General features: G+C 40.4%; 4 protein-coding genes across 6 annotated transcripts in view; 2 read left to right on the top strand and 2 right to left on the bottom strand.

Annotated features, from left to right (window-relative positions):
- Positions 1-947: 947 nt before the first annotated feature.
- Positions 948-5,336, top strand: sgo1 (shugoshin 1). The gene is made up of 10 exons (XM_017426219.3): positions 948-1,102; positions 1,304-1,467; positions 1,623-1,831; positions 1,980-2,032; positions 2,124-2,182; positions 2,788-3,627; positions 3,714-3,842; positions 4,260-4,427; positions 4,643-4,832; positions 4,912-5,336. The coding sequence occupies exons 2-10, from the start codon at positions 1,323-1,325 to the stop codon at positions 5,045-5,047; spliced, it is 1,929 nt and encodes a 642-aa protein (XP_017281708.1). The 5' UTR covers positions 948-1,102; positions 1,304-1,322; the 3' UTR covers positions 5,048-5,336.
- A 57-nt stretch (positions 5,337-5,393) lies between these two features.
- On the bottom strand, positions 5,394-13,353 carry kat2b (K(lysine) acetyltransferase 2B). The gene is made up of 18 exons (XM_017426210.3): positions 12,950-13,353; positions 11,491-11,617; positions 11,261-11,406; positions 11,090-11,176; positions 10,817-10,998; positions 10,537-10,728; positions 10,004-10,107; positions 9,724-9,849; positions 9,248-9,381; positions 8,845-9,053; positions 8,630-8,756; positions 8,428-8,538; positions 8,189-8,332; positions 7,970-8,084; positions 7,833-7,863; positions 7,534-7,597; positions 7,199-7,283; positions 5,394-6,704 (listed from the first exon to the last, which is right to left on the bottom strand). The coding sequence occupies exons 1-18, from the start codon at positions 13,148-13,150 to the stop codon at positions 6,511-6,513; spliced, it is 2,379 nt and encodes a 792-aa protein (XP_017281699.1). The 5' UTR covers positions 13,151-13,353; the 3' UTR covers positions 5,394-6,510.
- A 158-nt stretch (positions 13,354-13,511) lies between these two features.
- On the bottom strand, positions 13,512-21,313 carry rab5aa (RAB5A, member RAS oncogene family, a). Of its 2 annotated transcripts, none has more exons than XM_017425895.3 (6): positions 21,095-21,313; positions 17,100-17,321; positions 16,679-16,830; positions 16,426-16,548; positions 16,136-16,229; positions 13,512-15,980 (listed from the first exon to the last, which is right to left on the bottom strand). In XM_017425895.3, exons 2-6 carry the CDS (start codon positions 17,263-17,265, stop codon positions 15,865-15,867), a joined length of 651 nt encoding a protein of 216 aa, XP_017281384.1. In that variant the 5' UTR covers positions 17,266-17,321; positions 21,095-21,313; the 3' UTR covers positions 13,512-15,864. The 2 variants fall into 2 exon arrangements, with proteins under 2 accessions (XP_017281384.1, XP_017281393.1); XM_017425904.3 differs by having other exon boundaries at positions 21,106-21,313.
- A 1,023-nt stretch (positions 21,314-22,336) lies between these two features.
- Positions 22,337-27,697, top strand: part of otud6b (OTU deubiquitinase 6B) — a 9,410-nt gene continuing 4,049 nt past the window's right edge. The window contains exons 1-8 of one of the 2 annotated variants that reach the window (XR_003039553.2): positions 22,337-22,578; positions 23,556-23,704; positions 24,168-24,266; positions 24,370-24,570; positions 24,653-24,773; positions 25,839-25,900; positions 25,986-26,092; positions 26,550-26,698. Coding sequence is in view for 1 of the 2 variants with exons in the window: in XM_017420611.3 (XP_017276100.1) it covers positions 22,509-22,578; positions 23,556-23,704; positions 24,168-24,266; positions 24,370-24,570; positions 24,653-24,773; positions 25,839-25,900; positions 25,986-26,092; positions 26,550-26,634 (894 nt within the window). In the remaining variant the exon portion in view is untranslated. Of the gene's footprint in view, positions 22,579-23,555; positions 23,705-24,167; positions 24,267-24,369; positions 24,571-24,652; positions 24,774-25,838; positions 25,901-25,985; positions 26,093-26,549; positions 26,887-27,697 lie in introns of those variants that run through there. The other variant, XM_017420611.3, reaches the window with a different exon arrangement.

The following is a 27,697-nucleotide window of genomic DNA, read 5'->3' as shown; positions in this document are numbered from 1 at the left end:
AAAAACATAGCTTTTTAAGTGCAGTAAAATGTTCCAGTGTCAATCACTTGGTTTGTATGGACACTTTGTTGGATACTCATTGCCAGAGCATCCAAAGGGATGCTGTTCGCTGTGTCCTGCAGGAATGGTGCTAATTTCTTCCTTGTACCCTGCCAAAAGCAAGTTCTGTCTTGTTTGACTTTTAATGTAAATGAAATCATTGGTCTTTATGTATCATAAAGCATTCCAGTATTTATGGAACATTTACTGAGCTAAGGCGTAGGAGGGTATTAATGTGTGCTTATGAATGCAAGGTGGCTTTAATAGAGACAGCTGTGTAAACGCACGTGGGTGTTTGTTCAGGCCCAGTGTCAAAAGCAAGAGGGTAGGAATGCAGACACTTAAGAAAAGTGTCAGAAATTAGAAGTTAATTAACTTCTTAGCTGAAGTGAAATCTTGGCTTGAACAAGTCTTGAGAGATTCAGAGGAATCTCAAGGAACATGACTGAAAACTCTGCTCGTCAGTGAGATTAACACAGTTATCAGCTCCATCCACACGCTGCACAGCGCTTTACAGCACAAACTCTTATCTACAGAGGTCAATTATAAATACTAATTTCAGTCGAGCTGCATGAGCTCGACAGAAATTAGATGTTCACTCATAGACTACAGTCTTTGAGTTTATTAGGCCTTCATTTCCTAGAGGTACACATCTCCAGTGTGTTTTGTTTGTTTCCAGTTGACAGGCAGGAGAAGGGTGAAAGAGGACTGATTGAGACGCCAAGAGTTATAATTAGATAATTGTAGTGCTGTGGTAATATGTGCTGTTTGGACCCAAAGGATAAAACGAAGAAGGAATAGCAAACAGTTCACAGCTCCTCAGGAAGAACATGGTGTAGTTTTCTGTACATTAGCGCCATCTGGCGAGCAAAACAGTTTTTACACTCGAAGGAAGTGACGTCATCACCCGATTCCACCAATCAGCAGTCGCGGCTCCCAATTCGAACATCAAATAACTGAAGACGGATAAGCTGTGAGGAAATGAATTGTTTTGCTGCCTAATTTCCAGCATTTTTGTTCTGAAAACGTTCAAACTACAGCTCTCGTGATAAACAAGTCTCTGGTAGGTTTAGGTTTGCTTCGTTTTCATAATTAAAATGTCGGTTCCTGTTGCTAAAAGTAGCCAAGGGTCTCGTCAAACGGTAACGTTTGCTAACTTAGCTTGTGAGCTAGCAGCACGTTAGCGTCGTCGTTTAGCGTTACAACGACGTGTGTCCTTACTTCACGCTGCTGAACACCTAGGTAATAGTGTTTTCTGTGATAGTGAACACAGACCCCGAGCCATGGCTAAAGAACGGGCCCAGAAAAAGTCCTTCCAGCAGAGTCTGGAGGACATCAAGGAGAGGATGAAGGAGAAGAGGATTAAACGGCTGGCCAGCGCCGCAAATCCGAGCGTGAGACGGCCAAGAATGATGAACAAAAACACTGGTAAGCGCTCCAGCTCATTTGGGTTCAGAACCTTTGTGGTGCATTTGTTCTTGTATATTTTTAGATGACGCATGTAGATCTTTCAGGCAGCTGGTATGCAGGAGTGATGGATTATGGCTAAAGGCAAATGCTGTCCTTCCTAAACTTCCTCCCAGGGTCTAATTCTGCACACACCATCCTCAAGGGTGTACAGCTGAACAACAAAGTGCTGGCTGTGGCCCTTCAAGCTGAGAAGGAGAAAGTGAGGCAGGCCAGTGCAGTGATCCTGCAGCTGAAGAGGGAGCAGCAAGCCCTGTTCCTTCACCTGCTTCTCTTGAAGAGGAAGCTGAAGGAGCAGGAAGCTCTGGCAGCTAGTGCTTCACAGGTATACGCTAAGATATATTACTCGTTTACTCTCCAAGACTAATAGTTAAGATTGTTCTAGTCTAAATAAGTGTTGAGCCTTGAAGTCAAATGTCTAGATAACTTTGTAAACCTTGTATTTTGTTGCATTTCTTTCTGCACTGATCTAGACTAAGCCTGCAGACATCCTTGTGGAAACCCAGAACCATCTGGAGTCAGCAAGGTGAGTTTCAAAAATGAGTAGTCTAAAGAAAACATGTTTGTATTTTATATATTATGGTAACTATCAACGTTTTTCACCTTCCAATTTACAGAAGAAGCAGCCAGAAAGTCGATGAGCCCAGTCTGAGTGAAGCTTTGCCAATTTGTGCAGGTATTTTCTCCTGATTGATTACCAGTGTTCCATAGTTTCTACTTACAAAGGTCTAAAATAAGCTGAAATACAGAATTGTTTAGGTGTCTTGTTCATATTTCCACCTGGTTCTGTTGGGGTCATTTCAATCACAGTGTTTATATATCATATATAAATAATAGGTGTTCTGATTGGTTGTACATGCACAGGGATGTTTTTATGCACCTAGTTATAATGGCTCTAATTAATCAAGATGAACTGTGAGGCTCAAACTAGGTGGGCTTTGGTCAAATGTAAATAGCTTTCTTATGCATGTAATAAGCTATATTGTCAGGATTAAAAGTATCATTGCTTATATGGATAAAATCTTTCCAAAAAATGTGTAATTAAACACTTTTTTTATTCAAACTTAAGTTTTTAGTGCAAATATGGCCTTTAAAGTTATCTTAATCACAGCTAGTTTTATGTAATAGTCATTCTTATGACTACAGTAAGTTAATCAGACTTACATGTTGTTATGTGACAGAAGTTGTGTATTGTTTGTAGCATTTTAAAACATTTTAGATTCATTGTAACCCAGAATTAATTTATTGTAACTTATGTTGTTTTTTTTCTTTTTCACATAGATCCTCCACCCTCTAAAAGGAATGAAAAGTTTTGTGACAAAGAGATTACCTTACCATCTACAGTCGGTGTGAGGCGTCGACACACAGACAGAAAAAGCAGGAGGAGATCTGACCGGCTTCGACAATTTGGCTTGCTGAGTGAGGGAGACCCAGATGCAGGCCTTGGGGCTAGAATACCAAGTCCTATTCGTGGTGACAGTAGAGCTCTGAATCAAAACCAACAAGGAGCAGAGCCAGAAGCAGCAGATCTCAGCGACACAGAGGAAGTATGTCACTCAACTCCTGAGCCTGCCCCTCCCAAAAAGTCAAAGCAGCCAACTAGGAAACAAGCCCGGCAGCAGCAGCCTCGCTCCAAACCAGAACCGACTTCACGGAAACCTGACAGAGGCCGCAAACCAGAGCGTGCCCCGTTAAAAAAACCATGGGAGAATCCCAAACCCAGAGCCCGCTCAAAGAGTCGGGACCGGTCAGCCACACGGGCCAAAACGGCGCCTCCATCACAGAGCAACCAGCTCAACACATCACTGGGATTTAACGACACATTTGACTTTGACTGTGAAGAGGCTGTCCACATCACGCCGTTTAAGGCCAAAGCAGAGGACAGTCAGCCTGCCGCACTCATCAACGAGGAGGCCCAAGCTGAAGCGTCACCTGCTGTTTCCATACCAAGTGAAACCAGCTCATCATCTTCAGAATCAGACAACAGCCTTTATGTCCCTCGGAAAACAAGGTGGAGGCAGATTTCTCCAGACAAGAGCAAAGGGATCACCACTCGTAGACGCCAGTCCTCAAAACGTGCCAGTAGGAAAGAAAACGTCCCTCCAAGTCAGGAGTTCTCTGGTGAGTTTTTACATTTATCCTTTCAGCTTTTTTTTCTTATTTTATAAGTAATAATAATCTACTGCTTGTATTGTATAATTTTGTAGTTTTCAGAGATGAAGAGTCAGTTTCCAAAGTGGCAGAGTCTGAAAAGGGCAAAACGAATCTTCACTCGCCTGATTCTACCCCCGCCAACATCTCTGACTCTGTTAGACTGAAACAAGAGAACTGCCAAAGTAAATACATTCTGTTTAATTCTCATTTATTAGCTCTGCCTTTTTCTGCAATAACAACAATAGAAGACTTGATGAAAGACAACTTTCTTTTATACACAATGTAGATAATTGTGTTCATATGTTTATCAATGAAACGTGTCAAGAACGGAGAACAGAAAATCTTTTTTAGCTTGAGGTTTTTGCCATGATCAATATTTACAGCAGAAAACCTCATTTCTTGGTCAGACTGTTTCAGCAGATGTTTTTAAATACTTGTTTCTGTTTAAGCTCTGTCTTTTGTTTTACTTACTGCATGTTTTTCATGAAATTAAACTCATTTTTTGGTTGTCATTGTATGAAATGTTATAAGACCTTTGTGCGTAGAGAGTTGAGTGGGTGCAAATGGTAAAAAAAGTTGGATATGTGTGTTTGTTTCAGAGCCTCACGATGAGCCGATGCAGGACTCTTTGCCTTCCGTCAGTCCTCTGGTTGAGGCTGAGATGATGAGATTGGACAACGTCCTGTCCAATTTTAGAGACAATTCATGTGAAGCATCTTCTCTTTTACCCCACCAAACGCCACAAAGACTCAAAACAAGCAAGACACGTAAGTTGATTTTTGTTGTTCCGCTTCTAAATCACGTTCCAGAATCAACCGTCAGTACGAAAATGAGCTTTTGTCAACAATGTCAGTGTACAGCTGTGACGGTCGTGTTTTAAACCTGTTATCACTTCTTTGGGTTTATAGAATGGGCTAAGTTGTTTACTTTTGAATGCAAATACACAAATCCTGTTTCAGCACGTTTCCTCACATTTCTGCAGGTGGGGGTGGTGTAAGGACAGCAGGGCGGGGCTTAAGTCTGTGCGATGTGACCAATCTGCAACCTGCCTCTTATCGTAACTTCTCCTGTGGCGGCTCGCGTCTCTCAGATGCTCGATGCTCCACCCCCGGTCCTACTCGCAAGCGGCGCTGCACCACGTCAGTCGACTATAAGGAACCTTCGTTAATCGCGTAAGTTCACGCTCAGAGCCTGCGTTATACTACAAGTATAAGACTGGACTGGTCAACAATTCTATTCTTCCCCCAACAGAAAACTTCGGCGTGGCGACAAATTCACAGACTTGCAGTTCCTCCGCTCTCCTGTTTTCAAGCAGAAATCCAAGAAGTCTGTGAGCAGCCAGCAGTCATTTGAGAAATACAACGAGTCTTTTGTTGGATGTCGCTGAAAGTTGCTTTTTGGTCATTTGTTGGATGTTGACAAGTTGTTTTTTTTTTTTGTTGTTGTTTTTACCTCTGTCTTTAAGTTACTGAAACTAGTTTTATATTTTGTGCATTTCTTTCCTATTGTTGATACTATTTTCTTCAGTTAAATGTAGCAATATTTCCAAAGAGGAAAGTTTCTTTAATACCCATGTTGCTGTTTATAATGAGCTGTATATGCATATGTTGTGTGATGTCACTTTAATTCAGTATTCTTTTGTATGTGATAATAAACATTTTACGCTTTCCAAAATAGTTTAAATAACTGAAGGCTGGGATACTCTTTCTCGTAGAAAAGCAACAGACACCAAATCAGCCTTGCATTTGTTTTATTCAGTCTATAAAATAGGCTAAATCTATGTCAAAACAATTGTACAAAGAGCATGAGATCATTTTTACAGACATATTACAAAAGGTTGCTTTTTTTTCCCCTCTAAAGTTTGGAAAATACAAACACTTTTTTTTACAAAACAGCAAAACTACAAAGTATTGCACAATCTTTGTGTTTTTTTCTCCAAAGTATAAAGTTATCAATCTCCATCTGCAGGACAAAAATAAGACAATAAATTAAGACCTTGTCCTAAACATAACTCTTCTGAATTACAGCACATAAATAAGAATAGACTCTAGATAATTAAATTAGATTTTAGCTGACAGTGTAATTCATTTTTAGACATAAGAAGAGGCTACATTTTTGTTAACTAAAAGTGCATTTGGATAGTCAAACTGCTGTTTGTGGCTTAATGGAGACGAAAAATGTAGATATTAAAAATATACAGTTGGCATAAGTGCTTTAAAATTATTAAAATATTTACAATTTTAAAATTCTTATTCCTCTTTTGGCAGGACGAACTCATCACAGACAAACTTAGACCCCACTGGCGCTGTACATGCTTATAAAAGCAAAGAGTTGAACAAAAACTCATTTTCCTCACAGGTAACACACAAAAACAAAACTCATCCAACGAATATTTGGCTCCTTCATGTCGTCCCTACTTGGAGTCAACAGAAACAAGCAGAGCAGAGTGAAAACAAAGGAGACAACGCCAAACCAGATAAATATTCACTGTCATTTTGGATGCCTTCAGCATCTAATAACGGAACCCGTCTCGATCTTTCACATGTATTAGTCTGACACCCTGTGTTGCTTTTTTCTCTCCTGGGATAAGTGTTGTGTTTACAACCAGACACGGTCTCACGGTTCTTCGTCTTGGCCGATCTTTCAGAGGAACTATCTGAAGTTCTGAATCAGGATCTGGGCCAGCATCAAACACAGGAGAGCTGATTTTAAGACACATTTGCACCTTGCTCGTGAAACCTTCCCACCCCACAAGCAGTAGGCTTTTTCTCGTCGTTGACTCCAACCTCTGATCCAATCTCTTTCATCCTTTCTGAGGGGTAAAAAAAAAAACCCCTTCTTCCTCCTGTCTTACTTCTCAATGAGCCCTGCTTCTTTGATCTTGGTGTAGAAGAATTTCTCCAGTATGTTGGCACACTTGTAGTACTCGCTTTCCGGGGGGTTGTATTCCCGACAGTTGGTGAAGATGCGCTGCATGTCGGCCATGAACAACTTGCGCGTGGTGTAGTACCTGCTCTTCAGACGCTCGCTCATCGTCTTTAGATCTGCGAGCCCAAAATAAAGCCAGCAGTTACGGGAGTGCAGTTTAATACAAAAACAGCTGCTAGTTGCAAAAGATCGGCTCCAACAGAATCACTTACGGCTCCCTAAACTCACTTTGGATCGATGTGCTTGTGGTCATTTGGAAATTACTTCCAAAATGTCTAATGCATGAAGTTTATGAGGGGTATTTTTGCTCAGTCAAGTTTTCAAAATCCCTCTCCAGCTCAACTTTCACCTTCAAATCTAGAGTCTACGAAACATTACCCACATCAACGTTTTATAGGCAGTGGATTTTGAAATATAATTACCAAAAATGGCTACACTGTAGTTACATATCTGTCATTCTGAGGCAGGAAGTGGGTTATTTCAATAGAAAAACTCACATAGAACCACTTTACAAGGGTTTGACCCATTTAAAACAGCATGCCCTTTTTTTATTATCTAGGCCTTGTGATTGTATTCAACCTGAACATAAAGCAGTCATGATTAGACATACCCATGGGGAAGCGAATGACTTGGTAGTAACCGGGAGCCTCCGTTTTCTTCACGGGCTCCATGAAAGGCCAGGCATTCTGGTGACTCTAAAAATAAACACGTCAGATTGCGAGAGTAAGTGTGTCAGATTGTGTGTTTAGATGGCAGCAGAGCAGGAGACGTCGTGGATGTAGAGAAGTAGCAAAACAGAAAGAGAGGAGGAGGAAAGTTTAAACGCTCGTCATGGTGATGGAGAAATGGCTGAAGTAGCCTCTCGGTCAAGCTTTTCAGACTACACAGGCGTAATGAATCATTATTATCCTCATTGCTTTTAGGCAGAGTGTTTCTGTCCCTCACCTTTACGTGCTGGAGGATAGTTTTTAGAGTGCTGAACAGTTGATCTGGGTCCTTCAGTTCTTTCCTACAACCGCAGAATAAGAAGAAACTAGTTTATTATGTCCGTGATCAGTGCATGTGTGGTACCCGGAACATTAATCAAACATTTCATGTCCCATAAATGCAAATTAACTCGACATGAAAACAAAGCAAACCAAAAAAAAAACAAGACCAGAATCCAAGTGTTGCTAATGTGTGGACTCTATTAAACAAATTATTAGTTGAAGCCGTGCAGAAAGGTAAACTTTCACTCCTCTTACCCTTTGGCTGCAGGCTTCCAGCCAGTCTCACCTGTCGGTAGAAACAAATCAGACAAAAAAAAATAAAAATCATGCCTTACAGAAAACTGTGAGCGAGTTGTTTCATACTGTATGCTGCGTAGCTCAGAGTAACATACGAATGCCAGGAATGCTCTCGATGGGAATCTGCCGGACTCCATCCTTAAAACAGGACAGGCCTGGGTAGATTTTCCGGATCTGTGCTTGCTTCCTTTCTATCAGCTTCTTGATGATCTAAAGGAGATGTGAAGGAGATGGATGAATTAGAAAAAAGGGGCGAAGGGGGCGGGGGACAGACAGAAGTTTGGAGACACTTTATTAAAAATTCACCCACGTACTTCCTTCTGCTTCTTGATGATAACAGAGAACTCTGTGTAAGGGATGCTGGGGTTGAGCTCGCAGCCCATGAGTGTGGCTCCTTCATAGTCTTTGATGTAGCCCACGTACTTTGCTTTGGGAACTTTGATGTCCTTTGAGAAACCCTGAAAAGGATGAGGAGAGGGCTCTTTATTTTTTTGCAGCTATATAATTAGCATGACTAGCATGTTAATGTCACATTAACAACAAATTCCAATACCTGTTTCTTGAAGTAGCCAATTGCATATTCATCAGCATAAGTAAGGAAGTTGAGTATTTCATGCTTTATGTGGTATTCCTTCAGGTGGTTCATCAGATGGGTCCCATAACCCTGCAGAGAAACAGCCAAAGATCAGACTCTGGCTGCACAGGTGTAGCTAAGTGGAAACTAGGTTGAAAACGAAAGCAGGGAGCGCTCTCACCTTGACCTGTTCGTTGGATGTGACGGCGCAAAACACAATCTCTGTAAATCCCTGTGATGGAAACATCCTGAAGCAGATTCCCCCGATAACCCTCCCGTCCTTGATCAGTGACAGGGTCTTGTGTTTTCTGCAGAGGAAACAGAGAGATCTGTTTATTACGATCCAGCTACGTTTCCATACACGAGTGACAACGGGGTGCAGTCAGCCAAACTCACGGGTCAAAGACCAGCCGGGTGATGTACTCCTTGGGCATGCGGGGAAGCTGGTGGGAGAACACGTTCTGGAGGCCAACGAGCCACATCAAGATCCTCTTGTTGGGCTTCTGATTGAGGGAGTTCCCGATGACGTGGAATTCAATCACTCCTCTCCGCTCCTCGAGGCGGGCGGCTTCGTCCCGCGCAGAATGAGCCGACAGCAGACTGGTCTGACCCGGAAGGGAGGCATAAAATATCGATCATCATCTTGTTTATGTCACAAATTTACCTTTTAGAAGGTCTTACAGGATCCCCTGTTTGTTATAATTCAGGACACAACATGTCACTATTATAATGCAGTGAAAATAGATTTAAACCCGAAACGTTTATTTAACAGCGGCCGACATAAAGAACAACAGGCTACCTCTGGAATGGCGGCGGGGTCAGTGATGGTCGCCATGACTTCATTGATGAGGTCCATGGGGATGTCACCCAGCACCCGGGGTCTCTTGTTCTCCTCGTGGTGAAGGGGTTCTGATGCTTTACGCTTTTCTCCAACTACAAACACAGTTCACAGGATCCTTCAAAATCATCACCTGTTTCTTTTTTACATTTGCTCATAAGATGCATAATCAGAGTAGAAACAAGACAAAACAGCATTTAAAGTTGGCTGACGATGAGCTCATTTGCATCATTACTGTAAGATAAAATTATCCTAAGGTTTCCTTTGTCTCAGGTTTTAGCAGATGAAACAACTCAGAGACTATCTATTATAGAAGTTTAGGCAGTGAAATAAACTTCTTTTATATCAACTTTAACCTCATTGAGTTGTCTTGATTTAAACTGGGTAGATGCAGAGGCACAGTAAAACCAGTTTAATTCCAGTTTTGTTTGTAATACCTGAGTTTGACTCCAGAACTGAGGCGGGTTTCCTGGCCGGACTGACACTGCCGCAGGTGGACGGGTCCACTGACACAGGACTGGTGCTGTAGTATATTGGCCTGGAGACTGGAGGAGCACTGATTACTGCACAGAAAGAGGGAAACCATTAACACAGGAACAAGAAAAGCTTGTTAATCTGTCACCTAACTATATTTTGTTTGTGCCACTTTTTTATTTTTCTTATTTGTCTTGCAAATACAAACAAGTGTGTTGACAGGTGTGTGTGTGTGTGTGTTACCTGTGTGGATGGGTATCTGCCCTCCTGCTGCTCCTGCCAGGAAGTCTTGGCTCCAGATAGGAGAGCTGTGACTGTACACCTCCTCCTCCAGCATAGACAAGAACCTGAGCAAAGAAAAACACAGACACCGCTTTACTATTTTATAACAGAGGGGAAACATCAAGGTTTTAACATGATACACAACAGACTTATAAGTCAGGATCCTGCTCCTTTTTTTACTTATCCCTCTGTATAGTTTAAATAAAAGTCACTGAACTCATATTTTTGTGGTTATTGTGTGGTTTGGAGTGGCCCTGAAGGTGCAAAACCCAACAAAACCAAAATACAGGAAGAGACAAACCAGAATAATATTTCAGAAATCACATATATTATTTTTAGTTAAGTTCTCCTTTCACTTTTTGTTTACTGTTTTATAAATGTTTTTTTTTATTAGCTCCAGTTTTATCACAAGTTAGGTAGATGTGCACAAATCTGCACATAACTGTGAGTGTAATTTTTCCCTCATGTTTGTTTGTTTTTTTTGTATCTCTTACTTTGGAAAGTGTGTGAGAATGAGTGTGCGTTTCTCAGGGGGAAGCTTGTCCTTCTCCTGTCGGGCCTGCTCCAGCAGCTGCTTTCTCATCACGGTGAACACGGAGCGCAGCAACGTCCGGCCGAAGATCTGAGTGGTCTCGTAGCGGGGCAGGCTGTCGCAGAACTGAGGCACGTTGCAGTAGCAGAGCCATCTGCAAACAGGACGCAAGATTTTTTGGTTTAAAAAATGCGCAGGAAGTAGCTTGGAAGCAGGCGGTGGGAACATCTGCTCGGTCCCACCGTGTGTAGTTGGCTTTGTACCCAGCCGCGTCATCATTGGGCACCCTTTGGCGTCTCTGAGAGGGCGTTTCCAGCTGCCAGTAGTTGATCTGGTTCAGAAACATCTTAGCCAGCTCCATGATGGTTTGACGTTCCTTTGATGGGAGATGGCTGAATTTATACTGGACAAAATTGTTCACTCCCTTTTTTGGTAAACAAACAGAAAGAGAGAAAATCTGAGGCAGGATTTCAAGTGAGACAGAAACTGAAGGTTGTTTTTTTATTAGATTTTACCTGCTCAATGCTGGGTTTTTCAAATGGGGGACTCTCTTGTGCTTCTAACATCGGTTTACCCATCTGAAGGATAGATTTCCTCAACAGCTGGAAGGTAAACATCGTATTAGTAGCTTACTTGAATGTGACGCAGAGTTTGGCAGTAAATTGGCAGTAATAGCAGGAAATTACTTTGAAGAGAGAAAAGTAGACTTGTTTGGTGTCAGCGTCCTCCTCTTTGTGAACACATGTGTACAGATACTCCACATCCAAGACAATTCCTAAAAGTCTGTTCATTTCGTCTTCTGAGACATTTTCCAGGTGGGTCACGTGATCGCCTGGGAAAGAGAAGAACGTCGGCACTTTCAGTAACACTGAATGAGCTTTTTCTGTGGGATTATGTCCTTGTCACGCTCGCGTACCCAAGGTGTGTGAGCAGCTCCGACATGGCTCCTGCAGGTTGACTGCGTTGGTCTGCTGGTCTGTTTGTGGAGGCGTAGGAGGGGGGTTCTGACTTTTCCAGCCATTACACTTGCAAGGCCCTTCAGCCTAAAAAAAAACAGAGTGGAAACAAGTTCAAGGAGAAACACATCAATGATCAAATCCACCCTGAGGTTATTACATATATATCCGTAGTTAATTTTCACAATGAGTGGGAATAAAGTGACGCTGTGGATGAGAAAAACAAAACAAACATCAGCTGATAAACATCCTTAAAGTGTTTTTAGAGTCAGGCGTCCTGACTCGTGCCAGACAGGTGAGGTGAAGCAGTTTATTGTCATAATATTTAAAATTAAACAACTTTAAATGAAGTAGGGTAAAGCGTCAAAAGTCATAGCTGTGGGCAAAAGTCTTGAACTCATTTCTTTGTTTGTTTGTCTGCTGCTGTTTCAAAATGGGAAAAAATTAATATTAATAAAAAAGATTATTTAAAAAAGAAAGAGCAATTTGACATGTCCTGGATGACTGATCTACACGAACAACGTACAAAAAATACAATCTATATATATATTAAATGGGATCTTATAAAGGGACTGGACAAAAAATGAGTGAAAAAGCAGCCAAACTGAAGAAAAACTTTGAAAGGCTTCAGAAAACCTGAAAAACTGTTGATTAAAATAGCTTAAAAATATAAAATAAATTCTGGCTTCTTTTAAGTAAAGTATGGAGATATTAGGGCTGATTTAAAACTTGAAAGGTGATTCGGATTAAAGGAAACTTCGGACAGAAACACAAGAGATTTGTCACCACGGTCAGCTGGCTGTGCGGTTCTGCGCATGCGCTCCGGAACGACAACAAACTCCGCCCACCCCAGCAGCTGTCACCCTGTCAAAACAAAGGCTCCGTCCCTCTCTGCGGATCGTACGCTGCAGAAAGCCCCCGTAAACTCCTCCGTAGGTCCACGGCTGCGCTCTGACAGGCGGCCCGGGGACTGGGAAATCTTCTGGAGACGGCACGAGACCGCGCACGAGCGCAGGCTGGGACACAAGCCGCCCCCACCCCCCCGCGCTCACATCCAGCAACTCCCCAAAAACCAGCGCCAAGCCAATGTTTACGCTCACCAACCCCCCACCTCGACAGAAACATAGTAACGCTGTAAAAAAATACCAGGCAGTCTGCAGCAAAAAGGCCCCGCCGAAGAGTCTTGTTGCAAATATGACAGTAACTCTTAAAATTCTGCATATTTTTTTCACCACACTGGGTCGTGCATGTAAAATTAAAAAAAGAAAAAAAGAAAAAAAACTGAAGTGCGGCAATGGCTTCCTTTGCTGCGCTTGCATTTAGGAAACTATTACAACCAAGCTCAACATATCTTTCATTTTAGAATAAACACACAGAACTTAATTTTTCACAAGTCTCCTATATGCAAATTGTGCCTACTTTGCAGGATGAATACACTCCGAGTTTTTCCAGTTTCTTCGGCCGCGGTGACGAGCGGAGTTGCGCCTTCTTCGCGGCGATACGTGCGGATCCTCCAGCGGCGCCGGAGCCCTCCGTCCCCCCGGCTCCGGGAGCGGCCGGAACCAGGCCCGCGGCTCCGATGGCCGGCGAACCTTGCTGAATCCCTGCGCTGTCAGCCATGAGGTCACCCCGAAACCCGAAGGGGGACCGCAGGCCCCCGGGGAAACGATCGCTCCGCCGTCCGCTCTATTCCACAAGCGGAGGATCAGACATGGCGCTCATCCTTATTTTCAATTTCAGGCTGTGGCGCCATTTTCCTCCACTAGGGGGCTCCAAACGGCACGGGCCTCAACTGCGCCTCGGAGAGGAGAGGTCAGAAAAATCAGCCAAATGGTGCAAAAATTCAAGGTCAAACCTAGGAAATTGTTTGTCATTACCACAAAATCTGAACTAATATGCTTTATGAGGACCATCTACATATGATATCGAGAACATATGACTAAATACATGCACGCACAAACTCCCTGGTTACAATGATAAATGTTCAAATTTATTTGTTTATTTGGTCATTACATAACAGTACTGTAAAACTTGCATTTAAATGTGTCCTGCTGCAAAGAAGGGTTTACAAGAAAGAAAAAAATTACATCCCTATCATGTGTTATTTAATTTCGGATCTCCATTTTTTTAATTAGCTGTCTAATTTTTCCTGCATTACTGACAACGTTAACAGGTGTTTGAAAAAGGCAATCGGGGCAAATTTTTATTTTGTATCTCCTGCTCCTCAGGAACCAGTCTGGAAATAAAATTTTAAAAAGGCAACAAAAACTTGAATTGGAAACAAACCAAAAGAAACAAAAAATCCCAAAACAAAACAAGAAACCAACGTTGGGGTAAAACATTTTTCTTTTCTGAGAGAAAGGGTACAAGACAGACATCTAAATAAATGCAATGTACTCATTTTTTTTGTTGTTAATAACACTACATATATTTATAAAGACCACCACTGATTATAATTTAACCGTTTGTGTGAAAAAGGAGACAGCAACAAAACTCCAAACCCAGATTGTAGCTGTTTTTCTTGCCAACTGTACATTTTTTTTCCTTCCTAATGATTATCTAGACAACTCCTTAGCAAGCATTAGTCCTGTCACTAGGAAAATAAAAAAGTAGACTACACTGCAACACCATATTTACAGTATATTATTTATATATTTATATTATGTATATATTTATAACACACTGAGATTATGACAACATAAATTCATGAGCATTATTAGTGCAAGGCATGAGTAAGACAGTAAAAAAAAGATACTGACTAGAAGTATTCTATGTAATTTAAGTCTGTGTGTGTGTGTAACAATGTATATAGGGGTCAAGGGTAAAACACACGTATGTGCTCGACATTGGTGAGGAAAAGGTAACAGACTGTAGCTGATATACAATGATGTTAAGGTAAGGTTGAGTGAAAAAAAAAAAAGTTTGGTGTCAGGGAAGAAGTCGACGTGTGTTTTTATTGTGCAAATGTGTGTTCAAACATGCACACACACTAATGTGCATGTTACTAATATTATAGATGAAATCAGTCACCAGCCAGCCCAGGCAAAGTTACAACAAAGGTGACACATAAATGTGTCTAAAGCACTTTTCTAATCAAGGTGTTAAATTATTATGATTCCATTAAAATGACAAAGACCTCACGTATTGCAGCATCCCTATTTACTACAACCTTTTTTTATTTTTTATTTTTTAAACCCCTGTGCAAACCCCGCAGCGGTCCAGCAACACTGACACGATGGAAAAACGGTAATTGCATAAACTGAAATCATCAAATCATCAAACCCCGGTTTGATCAGAACGAGGAATGGTCTAAACGAGCTAAGATTTAACCAAAGGCCACAACGTATATCGAATGGAGAGGGTGGTCACTGATGTGTGCCCTACAGGACTCTGCGCTCCGCTGGGTGGAGCTGCTGTGCTGCAATGGTCCTTGCAGACACTCAAATCAGAGAGTAATACTGCAAATCATTGCACAATGCCACGATGGACAAACTACAAGCAGGCACAGCCCCAGAATGAAGCCCAAAGGTGGAGGGAGCGAACATACACTAATGCTAGTTCTGGTTTAATGTGAAGAAAAGACAGGAGCGTCCGTCACGAGGAGGCAGAGAGAGACTCCGAGAGGACTTTAGTCCACATTAATTTAAACTTTTTGATAAAAGGGACTCTGCATTTTGTCTTTCTTAGTTTCACAAGAAATAGTCATTGTCCCTATCGAACTGTTTGTGCTGCTGCAGACCGAAGGTAAAAACAGGCTTTTTTTTCTGTTTTAGCCCATGGAAATATACAAGAATATGAGTTCAGAACTTAAACAATATCCTAGTAAACAATAGTCATCTGAGTCATCAAAAAGATTAAAAACAGAAGACTAGTGTAAAAAAAAAAAAAAAAAGCAGTAGTGAGGTCTCAGGCTATTTCAGAAAGAGGAAGTGATCACTTCCTTAAAATGAAACTCTTATATACATGTTGGAGCCAAGACGGTGGATGGGACCTGCGTGCATCTAATATCTGCGATCGCTGACCACCCAAATTAATTCATAGACGCAACCAGCTGGATGGCAGGAAGTAAGACAGAGTGGTTAGGAGGCTTCACCAGGTAGCAGCAGAACCACAATGAAAGAGGCAGAGAAAGAAACATCAGTGAGATGGCACCGACTTTGCTACTGCAAGAAGGAAAAAACAAAACAAAGCGAGGAGGGGGCGAGGGGGACACAGGGCATCTTTTCTTGTTTTAAACAACGGGTGACACATCGCATTAGTAGCTGCAGTGGCATCTGGGGCGTGGACCACATTAGTTGCTAGTATACAGGTCTGAGAAAAATGTGTTCTTCGTGTTAGTTTGAGCAGCACGGGGCCTTGGCTGGCTGGGCGGTTTCTGTCAGGTCCACTCCCCGGGTTCGACCACTGGTGTTTCCTGGAGCTTGAGGCTCACTTTTTGGCAATCTCTTTGCTAAAAAAAGCAAGAAGAAGACAAAGCAAATGTTCATTTTTAGAGAACAGAGGCTCTAAATTAAAGAAACTCAAATTAATATGACCTTAAATACCAAAATAACCAATCAAGTTGATCCAGACAATCAATGAACAACAAATACAACAATAACCTACCAATAGCCATAAATATCTCGTTCACATTCATAGATGTCTTGGCTGATGTCTCCATGAAAAGTAAGCTGTTGTCATCTGCGTAAGACTGAGCCTCCTGTTGTCACAAAGAAAACAGCTTAAATATTCTGAGCACATTTATTTAGACACGAGAGAAAAGAGTTGGACTGTGGCTACAGAAATTAATAATCAAATTACTTGTAATGCTTGTTTTTGAAGGTATTTGCATTAACCAAACAGATATGAGATGCAAAACGTGTTATGACAGGCAGGAAGGGAATGTGCAGTCCGACCTGAAAGTCAACAGCTCTCTTGTTGGCTAGATCAGCTTTGTTTCCCGACAGGGCGATGACTATATTCGGGCTAGCTTGTCTTTGCAGCTCCTTCACCCAGTTCTTTGCCCGTGCAAAGGACTCCTGCAAAAACAGAAAATGTACAACTCCTGTGAGCGATTCGAAATAAACATCAGTGGCATCAGTATGACTTAAAAAGTCACAAATGTTGAAAAAAAATAAACATCAGGGACTTGGGAGCCGGTGTACGTGCCTCGTTTGTGATGTCGTAGACCACAATGGCAGCTTGTGCTCCTCTGTAATACATGGGTGCCAAACTGTGGTAACGCTCCTGACCTGCAGTGTCCCAGATCTCAAACTTCACTGTTGTGTCGTCTAGACACACCGTCTGGGTGAGAAAAGCCGCTGGAGGGAGCACAGGTTAAAGTAAAGAAAGCGAGTCAGCGAGATGCGGTTGATAAACAAACCAGCTACATCCTCTCCACAAAACAGGTTACAAACACATCAAAGCGCAGCGTTACATTCAAAGATGCTCTGAATGGTTAATTTGTTTCAAATGTATTTGAATTAATTCAAATTTAAATGCAAATACACAACACAAACCTTCAAAAGTGTCAACAACAACAACAAAAAAAACCCCCGTAAGAAATAAATATGCCAATAGTAAGTCTCACCTCCTATTGTGCTTTCCTGGAATTCATGGAACTGGCCTTTGACGAAGCGAAGCACCAAGCTGGACTTCCCCACAGCCGACTCCCCCAGCAGCACCAGCTTGAACTGACAGATCTTGTTCCCAGCGTTGGGTCCATTGGGTCGTGTAGCACCTCCTCGACTGGCCATGACCTAATCAGACTCTCTAATAACCCGTGGGCCAAACTTCACTGTCTGCACGTCCGCTGCAGGAGGAGGAGAAATACATTTACGGACACGAGCAAGACATCACAGAGCAACCAGAACAATAAATCTTATTTGAATAAAACAAATTAACAATGCAAAAAATGTTAGACGCTATTCCATAATACCATTGGCAAGCATGTGAAGAGCAGTAGCTTTTGAAAACGTGTGAAGATGTAGACTTTCAAGAGCTCAAAACCAGTTTTGTCTCTGATATGGCAAACTTTTGTAAGGCTAATAGCAGTAAAATGAACATTACAGGAATAAACAAACTTTTAAAAAGACATATGGTGCTGTTAAGACTTTTCCGAGGGCTGCTACATTTTTGTTAGTTATTTAAATTAATTTAAACATATAAAACCTAAACTCCCAAAAGTATATAATACATAAAACATTTACTCAAAATAAAAAGAAGAAACACTCATCGACCTAGGCGCACACAGCAGGACCAGCTGAACAAAACATACGCAGGTCCAAATACTGACCTCTTTATAACCTTGTTTTTAATCAACTTGTGTATTTTTAGACATAGGCAAACTTTGTCCTTCTCCACGCAGTTGAATGTGATAAAACAAAGACAGCTGAGTAATTAAAAAAATAAATCAACACCTTCGCCGACTAATGACTCCAGTTAAATAAGGACAGCAAACTGACTGCATGAAAAGTGATGAATCACAGGCAAATATTGGTCCATTAACGCCGATTCTCCATTTCACACGTTGTAGAACTGTAGAGGTTGTAGAAAAGTACACAAAGCCAGTGTGACACCCCCCTCCTCGTTTGTCTGAACTGATGTTTTAAAGCCTTTGAGTGTGAATAAAACTGGACGCGAAGGTGGAGCTGCTTTCAAGCCCTGATCTATACTTATTTTGGAATTATTTTCAAAAAGGATTGCAAGCCCACTGAGTAGAAGGAGTGAATTAAACTAGCTACAACATAATGACTAACTTCAACTAGTTACTAACTTGCCCTAAACGTTGGCTCCGTTCCAATAGAAGTATTTTTACTTTCAACTTACTTTTCACTTCAGAACTGTTGGCAAAGTTTGTATTTTTTGCCCCTACTTACTAAACTTTTTAAGATCCCTAAAAGCCTTTTTTCCTCCTCTCCAAAAGAGCACCTAATACCGGCAGCAGCCAGTTCAGCCCTTAAACACAGGGCTTTGCTCGTCTCTCTCTCGGGTTTGGGTGTGTTGTGGCAAAGAGCAGCAGCGCCGGTGAAGGAGCTTATCTTTCTACACGCCGACGCAGCCAAAACCAGGCAGCTGCTGTTGTCTTTACACACTCACACTATGCAGATTATTAGTGGTCAATGTTTGTAAATTAAGCAATATATACTTGGTCATTCTTCACCTTTGCTGTAGTGCTTGATTTAATTAAAACTCTACATCCTGATTTCAAGGTGGACATCTTTTTTGTTTGCTGCCTTTTGGCAAAACCTTTGTTAAACAGGAAATATGAGCGCTTGGAAGGTTCTTCTTCTTCTTAAGAAATAGAAAAGTAATTACAAAGACAGGCAATTTAAAGATTTTTAAATTAATTTCAGTATAAAAGCACAAAACCTCCACCCAACCCTGTGGGAGGCTGCTGCAATGCCAGATTTTATGTGAAAGTCGACATTTTGAAGCAAAGTTGATAAGAATTTGTTGGCAATTTAAAGTGAATGCTGTTACCCACATTGTCACTGATGTGTGTCTACAAAAGCCACAGCCCAGAAAATTAGGAAAAAAATGTCAAGATCAGCAGACAAATATGTCCTGAAGAGAAGTAAACAAACAAACTTCCTTGTGTCGACAGCACGAGATAAAGGGATTATGCTGGTCTTGATGGTATGGTATGAATATTTTGCTTTGTGTGCTGTTAAGTTGTACGTAGAGTAATTTTTTAAAAGTCTACCCTGCTAATAACAATCTGGAAATGCCAACATGTGTCACTGTAGACACAGATATATTTCGATAACCTGAAATCATCACAAGAAGAAACATCTTTAGTTTTATCATTATCAAAGAAACTCCACGACAACCACAAACTAACAGAAACCAAAAGTCATCTTGTAGTGAAACACGACATTGATTCATCACAGGGTGAATGATACCACACACACACACACACACACCCACACACACACATAAATCAAGCCCGTTTCTGTTGCAAAAGCTGCTGTCGGGATGCATACCACACATTACTCACTAACTTATTTAGGAATAAATGTTAACAATAAAACAGTTGGCTGCTGTCAGGACATAATAAGAGTGTGTTACAGGGGGAGTAATGTGCAGAGCATGATTTAGTGGACTCCTAAAACAAAATATGAACGTAACTTTCAGCATTAACTTCTTATCCCAATTAACTCTGCTTTATAATGTCAATAAAATGTGATGGGTCCTGTTTTTACAACCCCATTAACTACATTTTTGCTAATATTGTTCAGAAGAGTTGATAAATTATGGTACTGGTGTTTTAATTAAATTCTGAGGCCAAAGTTTGTTTCGTTGCGAATCAGTAACAATAAAAACATCGCAAAATAGATAATTCCAACTATTTTGGTCAATACTGAAGTCACAATGACTAAATACAATTAATTACTGAACATCATGGATTTAATAATCCTTTAAAAAGCTGTTCCTAATAAGAAAACACAGGATTCAAATAGACTCTGAGCCTCTTTAATCCAGACAGTCAGTTATTGGGTTTATGAGTTTATTAAACTTTATATTAGCTTCAAAGCCATATTTCAACTTTAGTGAGAAAACTAGAGACTTATTTTCACCACAACAAGCTGACCAATAAGATCTAAACCCTGTGGATAAAGTCTTTATGCTAGATGAAGTGAAATATTTCACCATATTTTAACAGAAAGCCACGTTCAGCGACTTTTTGAAACCAATTTCTGCAAGAGACAGTTTTCGTACTTTTGCATGTGGATTGTTTTTAAGAGGAAATGCTGAAAAATATGCTAGTCCGTTCTGTCTAAAAAAAAATAAAAAAACAACCACATCCTTGACTTACAGACCTATAATCAGATAACACAGCTTGCAGTTGGTTGCATCTTCACTTTGAGGCACAAAATAAGTCCTTGCAGAGAGTTGAGAGGTTTGAGCTTCAGCTTTAAAAAAGGAGCCACTTCGAAAATTAGTCTTTAGCAAAAACAAAACAAGACGAGCAGCAAGAACAGACTGTTTACCCAGAATTATGACACGGACTATCAACAAACACTGCTATGCTCACACAGTATTTGGATTTAGCTGTAGCTGCACTTCGTTGACTATAAACAAACTGAAACTCATGTTAGGTCGGTCATTTTGGCAGCGGCTCATGTTTTGATATGAGAAAGTGACGCTTTGTATGTGTTTAGTCTGTAGCTGGTTAGCTTACGTGCTGCTTTCCTCCCCCGCTGAATGGAAAGCAAAATAACTCTCGACCACTGTAGTAAAAGCAGAAAAAGCTCAAACATAATCAAACATGAAGGCTAGCCTCTAAAGCGAGCCGAACCCTCATTAGCTTGCTAGCACTTGTTAGCATTCCACCCACCCTTCAGCTGCTGGGTAAACAAAGTGTCTTGTAGCTAAAACAGGCTTCACAAACCGCTGTCCAACATGACATCACATAAAAAAGGAGCCGCTGGACTTGGTGGAAGGTGAGAAACGCGACTGTTTCCCCCCGCTGTTATCAGATATCACAGACATTAGCATGGGTCAGCTAGCAACGGCGCTGGCTAACGATGACAAGCGAGCTAAACGCAAGCGCTAATCACTCCGCTAGCTGCAAACACCAACCTGTGAAGTACCTGAGAGCCGGGCGACGAGGTGCACCTTTTTCTTTCTTTTTCTTTTTCTTTAAATGCCTCCGCTTTAGTTTATGTACACACGGAACCCCGGGTGAGATGGGGGGGCACAAATGGCGAGCTGGCTTGGGGGAGCCAAGATAATAATTTCAAGAATCCCGTCACGTCTCCTCCTTTCTTTTCTTCTCGCAACTTCCCCTTAGAACCAAAACACAAACAAGCTCTTCCGCCCTCCGCCACGTCACACGGCACGTCGGCTCCGGCTCACACAGTCACTGTTGGCCTAAGAACACACAATAAATCCATTTTTTATACAGAAAACAACCACATTGTATCCATTTCCACCCTGAAGCCTGTGAAACTTGTTCTCCGGCCAAACAAGCCGCTCAGGTGAATTTAAGTTGTCAGTAAATGTACCTCGGCTGTAAATATAAATGAGACCTTTGACGATTATTTCAGATAAATATGTGCTCATTAAACAAATTTACATTGACAGGATTCATTCAAGCTTACAAAAGGTTCCCATTTAAACAGATTAAAAGACAACTGAGGAAATAAGACCTAAGAGATACAACATCTTTCAGCTCCATTTGCAATTTAATTGAACCTAGTTCTTCCTCAATTATATTGGTAATAAAAAAAAACAACTTTTTATTCATGTCAATGTTTGGCCTTTTGCGACTAAATACATGGGGACATATTTTAGAGGCAGGTACTAGTTAAAATTATGTAAATATACAATTCAATATATATTTATATTTCACCTACTGGTTCATCCCTTGAGTTATGTGCTTTTTATGCTAAGTGATATGTCAATGTCAAGCGGCTTATCAAACCAAAACAGACAAATTCCTCCAATGGTCAAAATTAAGGAATGAACACAAAATTTGTTAATAAAGTTTTTTTTGGGGGGGAAAGTACTGATCAAGATTGTCTGAAGAAAATAGCCCCTTAATGACTAATATTATCAAGAAAATAATTCTTATGGATGCTAAAAATAACCCACACGTTTCATTTTAAAGCATTTTTAAAACCATTTTAAGCTGGATCCTGTTAAAAAGTCAAGTTCAATTTTGATCACATCACAGACAGTCCACATTAACTTTTCAAAAGCTTAGTTTTAATTCTCACATTTGTTTATTAGAAACTGCGAAACTGCAGTACACAAACTATCCACCAGGTGGTGATATTGCTCCACTTTGAGCTTTTAGCCAGGCAAGGAAGAACTCTTCTTCTACTCTTTTTCTTTCTGTCTTCCGGAAGGCCACGATACCACGTTTTTTATTTACTGTGGACCTGATGTTTCTTTCTTTCGGCACCAGTGTGCCACAGTTTGCAAGAGTGACACCGCAGTTCTCTTCATGCCGCTCCTGAAGTGAACAGCGCGAATAGCAGCACCGTCAGTCATGGAGGAGGAGGAGGCGCCGGAGGAGCTGCTGATGAAGAAGCACCGCAGGGAGAAGAAGGACCTGCAGGGTAGCACATTTACCTGCTTTCATCCATTTAGTTACTGACACTTTTACCTGCGCTGTCAGCCACATTACATCCTCGTGTGTTGCTTTACTTTCAGAGGATTTCGTGAACTTCAGCTGCTAAATGTCCAATAGCATTTTACACAAGACAGATCAGAAAGAAAACAAACATTAGCTTCACACTTGTGGGAAATTAAAGGTTTCTTTTCCATTTATACATCAAACTAAATCTGATTAGTAAAATTCACACCAAATTAAAGAAGACATAAACCAACCTACATACTTACAAATCATTAGTGGCTGAAAATGTAATCACTCACCTCAATGTTTACCTTAAATGTTAAATTCAAAATACTAAGTTTGTTATTAAAATAAGAAGAATAGTTTGTACTTGAAAGGATTACACAGACCAGGGTTTTAAACTGTCAGTGTGACCCTGGCTTTGAGCTTTTGTTTGTATTATTGTTCACATTTTTGGGTAATTATTTAGGGCTTTTTAAAAGACATAAAGAGGCACAAAATAATTCACAACAGCAAAGTGACCGCATAGATATCCATCACAATAAGAAATGTCAATGACAATGCATGCAAAATGAGAAACAAGACAGTCACAGAATGGCAGAAAAAAATTACAGACACTGAAAAGCTGGCATGTAAATATCCATAAATTGAGACCAACTGAGAACTAACAGTTTGAAACTAACATAAAATAATGTGTAGTTTCTCCTGAAAGAAGTTAAAACACTTTATATATTTGTATAATGGTGATTTGTTTACAGTTATACGTAGAGGAACCCATTATAATTTGAACAAAAATGTTTATTTTACCTGTTTTTGATGTAAAAATCAACTTTAGGTGGGATTAATATTGTCTGCAAACCCCCCCCCCCCTTTAAACCAAAGCACAGTTTACAATCATCTGTACCTTTTTGTAAATGTTGTTTTGTTGTCACACTGTCTGCCTTTGTGTTTCACTTTCAGCTAAAATTCAGAGCATGAAAAATGCAGTCCCCAAAAACGACAAGAAGAGAAGGAAACAGCTGACAGAGGAGATCGCAAAACTAGAAGCTGACCTCACTGAGAAACACGAGGAAGAAACCAGGCAGCTCACATCTACAACTGACACAAAAGTAATTAGTTTTCTTCAGATAAATGAACATGTAAAATGTATTTATTTTGTAAAATGTTTTTACTTTGCAGCATTTAACATCTGCATGATAAAGGAACAAAACTGGACTGGATATTGACACTTTTGGCTTCCGTTCTGTAAACAGATGTCCCTTAAATGAACCTGTAGAGTTTTGAAATGTTTTCATTATTGTTTGACCATCATTGCTATAAGAGGAAGTCTGCCTTTGCACAACATTAAGGTCATATTGTCACACAGAAAGTATTCTTGTAAATGCAGTTGTTGACCTAAAGAAGAGATATGATTGTCATAAAAAGGTAAATTCTGTTACATTTTGACATGGTACATTTACAGTATTTGATGCCAGTATTTAAATATTCGTGCTCGGACTTCAGGACTTCTTGTCACAGCATCACACCAACCTCTGCAGGATAACCTTTATATCCTTTATTCAACCTTGACAGGTGGAGGAAGTCGTAAACAGTGTGGAGACCATGAAGGTGGAAGGTGGCGAGCAAGAAGAGGTCAAACAGCCACGAGTAACTAAAGCACAGAAGCGAAGGGTGAGAAGCGTGTTTTCACCAACAGCATCTTAACTCGTGTACAATGATGTGCAGCAAGAGATCTCATCACTTAATTGTTACAAATACTAATGATGCGCTCCAGGACAAGAAGGCTGCACAGGAAAAGGAAAGGGAGAGCAGAATCGCAGAGGCAGAGGTGCAGAACCTGCAGGGCGTGAGGCACCAGGAGGGTTTAAAGCTGGCTCAGAAACTCGCCCAGCAGAAGCTTCAGATCAAGGAGATTTCTTCTGATGGCCACTGCATGTACCGAGCCATCGAAGACCAGCTGGCACAGCGATCAAAGGTAAATATCTGACCGTGGTGTCGTCACAGTATGAAAACCTAATCAGAGATGTGATGAGCAAAGCTGCTCTGTTTTATTTTAGCCTGGGTTATCAATGAGTATGAAAGAACTCCGGTCCCGCACCGCCGAGCACATGAGAAACAATCCTGATGACTTCCTGCCTTTTCTTACCAACCCCAACACTGGCGACCTGTTCACAACAGGTAAAACTAACTTTGTTGGTTTATGTGAACAAACTGTCGTAGGTGCAAATGGGATTGTGCAAAAACAGCTAAACTGTTGTAGCATCTAGCATGTTATAGTAGTTTGTTTGTGGACACTAAACATATCATTGTTAATGTCAATTTTATTTATAAAGCACATTTAAAAACAACAATGTTGACCAAAGTACGTCACAAGGAGGTTAAAACAAACAGGGAAACCATCAACTAAACAAATTCAAAAGACTGGACTAACTGCCGGCGATGGAGAGACGATTATTCAAGACCAACATGTAGGGAATCACAGTCGTCCAACCTAGAGCTGATGAAGGCATGGACAAGTGTTTTGAGGTCTTTTGGAGGAATATAAGACTTTGCTTTGGCAATTTGACGTAACTGATAAATACTAGCTTTGGCAGCTGTGGATACTTGCTTCTCAAATTTAAAAGAATTGTCTAAAAACACCACGAGACATCTGACAGTGGAGGAAGAATGAGGAGCAGGAGGGTCAAGGATAACAGTGAACTCAGCGAGAGGGGAACAAGTTCCAAATACAATAATTTCAGTCTTGTTTTCATTCAGGGTCAAACAGTTCTGTATTAAACAGTTTTTGACATCCTGTAGAGCAGTGATTCCCAAAGTTGGGGTCGGGACCCCAATGAGGGTCACCCGACACCAAGTAGGGGTCCTTAGATGATCTCCAGATATCAACTTACAATTAAAAACCTTGTTTTTTATGATATATTTGCACCATAATTGTTACTGAGATTTGAAATACAAGTCATTAATTGATAAAAAAAGACAGCATAATGGATGTTAGGACTCTTTGTGTTGTCATCCTGCCCTTATTTATTAGGCTCATTAGTATTTTGGGATATTTATCAGCTAAAAGATGGGGTCACACACCTTTGTGGGTCGGAAGCTGAAAAGTTTGGGAACCGTGGCTGTAGACGGTTAAACAAAGGCTGCCATTGGACAGAGACATCCAGTTTAAAAAGGAAATAAATTGTGTGTGTGTTGTGTGTGTGTGTATCCACATGTTTACTGTTTGAACACGTTTGCTTCCAGATGAGTTTGAGAAATACTGCAGTGATGTGGAGCACACAACAGCTTGGGGTGGGCAGCTGGAAGTGAGTGGCTCTAATATTTACTGTTTATGTCATCATTCATTGTTTTCTAACTAATTATTCAAAATTTTTTTTTTTTTTTCCAAAGCTTCGAGCGTTGACCCAAGTTCTAAACTTACCAGTAGAAGTGATCCAGGCTGACTCCCCGACTATAAGGATTGGGGAAGAATATGATGGTGAAACCGTCACTCTTGTGTAAGTTTTTTCTTCAGTGTCAGTGGAAGTAATAGTGAGAATGTGTCGTTAATGTGGTTGGAATCGTATTACGTGAAGATAAGGCACCGAGGCTTAGTTTGCCTGAACTTCAGTTAAAACATTTATTACAGGTTTTGACCGCAGGTGTTTAAACATTACTGTGTAAGTTAATTTAATTTAAATGAAAACACTTTCAGTAGTTTTTTTTGAACCTATTATTGCTTGCATCATTTTATAATTACCTGCTGTAACTGACAGGCCAACTATAAACTGTAGTCATCTGTTTGTGACAATTTAACTAGTTGAAAATGTAAAAAAAATGAACTCAAGATCAAAATGCAGCTCGTAAAGCAGGTGTAACTACATACATGTTTCTACCTTTAGCCAGTGCAGTACCAAAATTTAATTTTTTTTCACCCATCTCAGTCAAGTAACGTAATGTTTTGTTTGTTTTCAGGTACATGCATCATGCCTATGGTCTCGGGGAGCATTACAACAGCGTGGAGCCGCTCAAGGATCCAACCAGTGTTGAGGACTTGTGACATGGATCAGTATGAGTGTTGAAGCGTGCTCAGGCTTCTCACAGAAAGGACATTAAATAGCAACATATTTGGAAGCTGAGCTCATTCTCAGAGACATTAACTTAACAAAAACTTCTTTATTGTGGATGGATGAAGTGCAGAGTGTAACATTTGTGTTTTGAAGTAATAAAATGAGCAGGTGGTGTAAATAAAGACTTCCTTCCTTTCCTTCTGAAAACAGCATCATTGTACTCCAATAAAATTGTCAAAAAATAAATTAATGAGTCAATTATTATAAATTTAACACTCCTGAATGACTAAAGATCTCAAAGGGTCTTGTCGTGGAATTAAATATTTTCAAACAGATCTGTTTGGGTAGGAGGAGTGAAGAAATGATGTAGATTATTAATGTTACCCAACCAAACGTCAACATGGGTGTTTAGTTTTTACATTGTGAAATAGATTTGTAACTTAAATGTCAAATAATGTTAATATTAACGAATGAGAGTGTCAGCTGAAAGTTTTCTCTTTTTTATCTTCATGATTTACATTTATACAAAAGCACTTTTATTGTATTCTTTTTGTTTACCTGGAACAAACAGATCAGTCAAATCTGTAATGAAACTAAAAGAGAATGTGGAAACATCTGCAAGCGTTGTACCGGAAGCGTCACAAACACCTTTTAAGATTGATATGTCTTGTTTGTCTGAATAGCTTTGCCAACCAATCAGCAAAACCACCTCAAACTGCCATTACAGAGTTTGTTGGAAGTTGGTGGAGTATAAAGCACTTAGGCTATTCAAATGGCAAAATTTGGGTACCATTGATAACACAATCGCAAAGTTGTGTGTGTTAGACTTTGTGCTCTCTCATGACTTTAGACAGCTCTGAACCAATGAACAACTTCTCTGTAAGGAAGTTGTGTCTTCTTACTTACAGGTGCTGGTCATAAAATTAGAATATCATGAAAAAGTAGATTGATTTCAGTAATTCCATTTAAAAAGTGAAACTTGTATATTATATTCATACATTACATACAAACTCATATATTTCAAATGTTTATTTCGTTTAATTTTGATGATTA

This window comes from Kryptolebias marmoratus, linkage group LG5, assembly GCF_001649575.2.
Source record: "Kryptolebias marmoratus isolate JLee-2015 linkage group LG5, ASM164957v2, whole genome shotgun sequence".
Classification (NCBI taxonomy): Eukaryota; Metazoa; Chordata; class Actinopteri; order Cyprinodontiformes; family Rivulidae; genus Kryptolebias; species Kryptolebias marmoratus.
Note: the sequence above shows the minus strand (reverse complement) of the source record. Positions and strands in the feature narration are given on the sequence as shown.

Excerpts from the sequence above, each read along its gene's own strand:
- kat2b (XM_017426210.3), bottom strand. The coding sequence starts at position 13,150 with ATGGCTGACAGCGCAGGGATTCAGCAAGGTTCGCCGGCCATCGGAGCC. Across the intron at positions 11,177-11,260 it reads TCTACTTTTCTCTCTTCAAA|CTGTTGAGGAAATCTATCCT; the intron begins GTAATTTCCTGC and ends TTTACCTTCCAG. Across the intron at positions 7,864-7,969 it reads CGAGAGCATTCCTGGCATTC|GTGAGACTGGCTGGAAGCCT; the intron begins GTATGTTACTCT and ends TTCTACCGACAG.
- sgo1 (XM_017426219.3), top strand. The coding sequence starts at position 1,323 with ATGGCTAAAGAACGGGCCCAGAAAAAGTCCTTCCAGCAGAGTCTGGAG. Across the intron at positions 2,183-2,787 it reads AGCTTTGCCAATTTGTGCAG|ATCCTCCACCCTCTAAAAGG; the intron begins GTATTTTCTCCT and ends TTTTTCACATAG. Across the intron at positions 4,833-4,911 it reads AAGGAACCTTCGTTAATCGC|AAAACTTCGGCGTGGCGACA; the intron begins GTAAGTTCACGC and ends TTCCCCCAACAG.
- rab5aa (XM_017425895.3), bottom strand. The coding sequence starts at position 17,265 with ATGGCCAGTCGAGGAGGTGCTACACGACCCAATGGACCCAACGCTGGG. Across the intron at positions 16,831-17,099 it reads CCAGGAAAGCACAATAGGAG|CGGCTTTTCTCACCCAGACG; the intron begins GTGAGACTTACT and ends TGCTCCCTCCAG. Across the intron at positions 16,549-16,678 it reads TCTACGACATCACAAACGAG|GAGTCCTTTGCACGGGCAAA; the intron begins GCACGTACACCG and ends CTGTTTTTGCAG.